Source organism: Manihot esculenta, chromosome 5 (genome assembly GCF_001659605.2).
Source record: "Manihot esculenta cultivar AM560-2 chromosome 5, M.esculenta_v8, whole genome shotgun sequence".
Lineage (NCBI taxonomy): Eukaryota > Viridiplantae > Streptophyta > Magnoliopsida > Malpighiales > Euphorbiaceae > Manihot > Manihot esculenta.
In genome coordinates this window covers 11164400-11170518 of record NC_035165.2, presented here as the reverse complement: position 1 = coordinate 11170518, position 6119 = coordinate 11164400, and the positions used below count along the sequence as shown (strand labels likewise).

General features: G+C 33.6%; 1 protein-coding gene across 4 annotated transcripts; it reads right to left on the bottom strand.

The window, feature by feature from the left end:
- Positions 1 to 258: 258 nt before the first annotated feature.
- Positions 259 to 5223, bottom strand: LOC110616066 (probable 6-phosphogluconolactonase 1). Of its 4 annotated transcripts, none has more exons than XM_021758376.2 (4): positions 5042 to 5223; positions 4028 to 4201; positions 3809 to 3944; positions 259 to 1072 (listed from the first exon to the last, which is right to left on the bottom strand). In XM_021758376.2, the coding sequence occupies exons 1-4, from the start codon at positions 5092 to 5094 to the stop codon at positions 578 to 580; spliced, it is 858 nt and encodes a 285-aa protein (XP_021614068.1). In that variant the 5' UTR covers positions 5095 to 5223; the 3' UTR covers positions 259 to 577. The 4 variants fall into 4 exon arrangements, with proteins under 4 accessions (XP_021614068.1, XP_021614069.1, XP_021614070.1 ...); XM_021758377.2 differs by having other exon boundaries at positions 259 to 1069; positions 5042 to 5212; XM_021758378.2 differs by lacking the exon at positions 5042 to 5223 and adding an exon at positions 4800 to 4958.
- Positions 5224 to 6119: the final 896 nt, after the last annotated feature.

Genomic DNA, 6119 nt, shown 5'->3' with positions numbered 1-6119 from the left:
CTCTCAAAAATTCAGATGGGATGACAGAAATCATTAAGGGATTGGTTTAACCCTTTAATAGATTTGTCTGATGCTTCAGAAGCTAATTTTGCAATGATAAATTGATAATATGCATGCCAATTTCCATGCAAAGTACTGGATGAAACTTCCTTTATAAATTTGTATATCCTAATAGAGGAAATGTATGAAGTCGTTTGCAGCGAAGTCCTACTGAATTCCATGAAACTTTTTCACCTAATAAACCTAACAAAAAGAAAGGGAGAAGAGAGGAGGAGCTTTTTTCATATTCCAATGGGCTGACCTCCCATGCAAGCTTGAAAAACAATCCTAAAAGAAACCAAAACCAAGAAAAATTCTTTTGTACCATGGCCTCAACTTTATTCTTCATACAAAAAGGATAATCACACTTCATCAACTCCTCTAGAGAAGAGAGGATCAAAAAGCCAAAATGGAGAACTTAACCCAAAGCCAAAGGGAGGAAAAGCAAAGGAAAGTTTGGAACCGATGGAAGAAGAGGAAAGGATTCATGGGTGTTGAATCCCCTCTGCTACACACATTGGCAACGAAAAATTTTACCCTACTCAGAAAATTGAGAACCCTCAAGTTTTGAGGCAGCCGGTTTGTCCAAAAACCAGACCAACTTTCCTTTTGTTGGCTGAACCATCCGAGCAGGCAGCGGTGGGCAGTCGGTTCCCACATCATCAATTGCCAAGTGTACTGCCTCTGCTTTGCCCTCACCTGCTACAACCACTGCCACATTTGATGCTGAGTTTATGACAGGCAGAGTGAAAGTGATCCTCTCAGGTGGGGGCTTGGGGGAATCAGTAATATAAGTTACCCATTCATCGTTTGCTTCGAGCACGGGGTGGTTAGGAAACAATGAGGCAACATGACCATCAGGGCCCATTCCAAGAAGAATGAGATCAAACTTGGGACAGTCACTGATATCAGACACACTGATTGTTCGCGTTTTCACTAATTGTCGAATAACAAACTCATACTCATCCGCAGCTTCCTCTGCTGATACTGAATCGTTGATCGAATGCACATGACTGGGCACAATGGGCACCTGCTAACATATGTAATGTGTATAATGACAAAAGTTTAGATGAATGCCATCAAATCACCAAAAAGGAGAAGCATAAAAATAATTATGCTGATTCACATTCTCAGATGAAAGCCATGAGATGAAAAGTTACTAAACTAGAACTTTCTATCTTCGAAAAGATGCATCCTCCTGAATCTCTCAAGTCTCCTATGTGTTTTGATTCTTTTGAAGTGCCATAATTGCCATGATTCCACCAATGGACAAATTGAACTGCCATGGCAATTTATATCTGTGCACATGATTGACCATAGTACATACAACAGATGGATAAAAAAGACATCAAATAATGGCTGGCACAATCATATTGGTTATGAAAGAATGGCTAAAACAAGAGATCATTTTATGTAATGTATGCAAATTTCCCCAACTTTTTCCTGTTTCTTCCCTGGGAGCTTTATTTCCAAAAAAGAGATGATATAGAACTCCATGTAGCATATTCATACGAGACAGATGCATCTATGAAATAAGAGAGAGCTGCAGATAACATGAAAAATATGGGAACACATATTCCACTATATTAAACAGGGCCTTTTAATCTTATGAACACATGGTTTGAATTGCTGCAACAATGGTACTCTTCAATTGAGTTTAACACTGGTTGAGGTATTTCACCAACCAGCTTTCCCATCTTGGAATGGAAAGTAACACTGATTAATAATCGTCTGCCTAAATCCCATTCAATCCTAAATGTCTTTCAAGCTCTTTGCATTCAGAAAAACAGAGAAATGCAAGGTTAGGAAACACGACATAACAGTTACTCCTTACATAGGTATAATATTACCTTGTCTAAATACGTGAAACCAACCCCACATCTAATGATCAATAAGATTAGAATCTTAGTTGAATACATCAAAAAGTGTCAAAATTTGAGAAAATTAACAGTGAGCTTAAAATCTTCGGTTCATCTATAATCAGGAGTCGTTCCATATTTTAACTGGCATAGGTACCCACCACTCACGTTACAAAAGAGTATTGAACTCTAGCAAAAGTTTGGGCTCATTTATCTCAAGCTTGAAAACACACTTCACTCTAAGTAACACAATATTATTTTAAATCAATGCAAGAAGATGTTAGATCCCCCGAATTTAAATGCCTTGCAGAACATTCTCAAACTAGAAATGCCTATTGATTCACATTTGCATGCGACTTAATGTGAAGAAAGGCAGAAGAAAACCTTCCCACATATCATTCTAGAACAACCTAGTCACATAAACTTTAACTTCAACAGCCCGGATTCTGATCCCATACAAAAGCTGTCGCATTGTGAAGTCAAAAATCGCTTCATGGAAAATATATCAATTTTAACAGATAATTCTAAGGAAATTCAGTAAATCATCTCTATTAATTATCAAATATGAATACAGAAAATCTATGAATAACCAACCTAACAGGTTAATAGATAAAAGTGAAATTGAACTAGCAATTTCAAGTGATAAGAATGGTAAACTGGAAATTATTAGCAAAGATGCTTAAAACAGTTTTATTAAGAGTTTGCAGAATAAATGGTCTTTTTCATGAATAGACTGGGATTCAACTGTGAGATGTAATGGACACACTCCTCGAAAGGACCTCATATTCAGATTTCTTCCTTGAATTAATGCTCTTCCTTTCTAAAGTCTCTGTTTCTTCTATATCTAGCCCTTTGGATGGAGGCAACATCTACATGCTTCCAAACTAGATTTTATGTCAGAAACCCAGTGCACCAATTAATATTCAAGTCGAAAGCATGAAGCCATGAACAAACATGAGAAAGCTCAACCTGAAAGACATGTGAGTTGATGATGAATGATGATTGCAAGAATCTAACAATACTTATGGGGCTAGAAAGCAGAAAAGAAAAAAAAATGATTCAAGATTTTGTTAAGCCTGTAAAGCTCCCATTAGAAATTGAGGGTAGCAGAGCAGAAGTGTTTAAAAAAAGGTGATCAATAATAAAAGCCTGATCGTGAATCAAAAGGCAGAGAAAGAGAATATGTCCAGAAAAACAGCTCTTCTTAGAGGCAAGGCTAATTTCATGCATCTAAGTTCAATGAGTTTATAGTAAAAATAGCCACTGAATCAAATGTCTGACAGAAGCAACCAGAGAAATGTTTAGCAACAGCCTACCCAACAATGGAAGCTGAATTCTTTTATACACCTTTTCAGCAGCAAAATTCATTGTAACCTAAAAATTGATTTAAGAAGAGGACGTACACAAAATGAACTTCCCAAATATCACTTTATCTAACAAATGTTTATTTCCAATGAAGCCTGCAACTTCAAATTTCAAAAATTTGAATTTCACAATCAGCTTCATCAGATGCATTCATGAAATTGCATATTTCGCTAATTAGAGAACTTGAAGAAATAAGCATGTAATAGTTTAGCAGAAACTAGGGATCAATTATAAGCAAAAATTAGCCAATTACAAGAGGAAAATACAAAAACTGAATGGGATCAAGACCAGTTTTTTAAGGTAGAGTTGTACTGATTATGACCTCACCATTTGCATTAGTGCATCAGTTCATTTAGAAGGAAAAGAGAGGGAGAACCTATAGTTCATCACCAGGACAAAAGAAAGATAACAAAATGCTTTAAATGCTTGACAAATCAGCTGACTGAAATATATACTTCCTAACCCTTAAATTTCTTTTTGGATACAGATCATAGCCAATATGCAGTTTGGAAAAACGTAAACCATTAAAGTAGGAAAACACAAACCTTTGACAAAAGGCCATCCTTTGCCAGCTTATAGTTGCTATCAGCATGATTTTTTGCCACCGCACGCTCATCTGCCCAAAATATGTACCATTTAGCCCAGTCTACAGTCTTGTTATAAGGAGCTTCACAAAGTTTCCTGTTGCCCACCAGATGTTCAATGAAAAGTACCAGTATCACATAAATTTTGAAAAGAATAATGCCAAAGTAAGTGGCTTATACCCCATTAAGCCAATGAGAGAGCCACCAGATAAGGCAATGGCAAAAACTCCCCTCTCCTTAACAGATGTCTCAGATAGTTCCGCAATATAGTCTGCCAAATCAGTGCCAAGCTCATCCAAACTTTCATGAATCCTCAACTCTCCTCTATCTTTATGAACCCCAGAAAGAGCCATCCTTTCAACAACAAATTTCACAGCTCCATCATTAACAAGTTAAACAAATGCAACATCACACACAGATTTATGGTCAAAAAAAGAAATATATCACAGAGAATTTAGCACCAAAACTCCAAGAATCAACGAGAGGACACACTGGTGGGCAAAAGAAAGTGGACGAGAGCATCAAATAGACACCATCAAATTCAAGGGCATTGAAAGCAAAAGAACATTAAGATTAAGATCATCTTCCCCCTTGCAAAGTCCATGACTCAAAATTAGAAGAATTCAATTCTCCCACATAATATACGCGAAGTTTAAATTATAAATTTATCTTCTAGGGATGAACAGCAAGTAAATCACTGTGCAGATTGAATCCAAATTGACAATATAATGGCAATTCAACTCACTGATATTGATCATTAGGATGAAAAGGCTAAAGCCAAAAAAAAAATGACTCCACCAGATATGGATTTAAGCAAAATTAAACATACCCAGATCACAAAAACGTCTAAAAATCCATGCCTATAAAAAAAAGTGTTCATGCAATCTAAGGAATTTGTATATAGAACGAATAAAAGAATAAAAAACAAGAAGAGAAAGGACAAAATGCTTACAAAGAATAAGAAGAAGAAGAAGAAGAAGAAGAAGATGGACGTTTTGGCAGAGGGAAGCAGAACAAAAAAAACTGACGAAAATGGAAGGGAGGGGATCAACACACACGAAATTATTATATAAATATTTGTACACATACACGAATTATCGACATTTTCTTATTATTATTATATATATAAACTTTAGCTTAATCCATTTACTGATTACAATGAAAACTCTATACGAAGTGGGGGAAGAATTTTACCTTCTGGGCTTCCACGTGCATCCAATGATCGTGACAAAATACACACATACCATACACAATCTCTCTCTCTCTCTCTCCCCTTATCTCTCGGTCAACAGATAAATTGGATAGACAAAGAAAATCTTATAAAAAGAAAAAAACAAAAAACCTCTTATCTTGTCTTAAAAACGAGAAAATCTCTCAAATGCTAGATCCTCTGGCTCTGCTACTACAACATCTCTCTCTCAAGGCCTTTTATATATATTTAATTAATTAAAATATATTAATAATTTATTATTAATCAAATATTTACATGCCTTTTCCTTAAAAGCACTGGAATTTGAATGTACAATTAATCCTTTATTTCATTTATTTGCAGTATTTTTTTTATATAAATTAGCATTAATTGTTTTATAGTTGTTGGGATGTAAAGCCGACGAAAAATAATAAAAATAACACAGAGTGGGAAAACAATCTCTTTTTAGACCAAACACCTGTCCAAATCATATGCTGACATATGAGCCAATTGGGACTTTTCACTTTTGTCTCATAAGAAACAACTTATAATCTACAAATCCTCTCTCCTCTATAAAATTTCACCCATTAAGTTTTTCAACTTTAATTTATTAAAAAAGAAAGAAAAAGATGGGAATTTGCAATTTTATTATTTAATTTATTATTATTATATATTTTATTTATTACTAATTATAATTTAATTTATAATAATCCATTATATTAATACTCTTTCAGTGTTATAATTTTTATCTATTTTTTATTACTATAAAATTAGTATTTTTTATTATTATAATAATATATAAAATAATTATTATAATCCTATTTAATTTTAATTTATTTTTTAAAAATTTTTAAATTTTTTTTAATATTTAATAAAATTTAATATTTAAAATTGAATTACAAACAACAATTATTGGCATATAATATTTTACTTGAAAATAAAAAGTATATAATATGAATATTTTGAATAAATATATAAAGAAAAAGGCTTTTTTCTTTTTAATAGGTCTAAAATATTATCTTAAAATTTTATAATAATATTCTCAAAATGGAAAAGGTGATGTTGCTTGTAGGGGGTCTATAT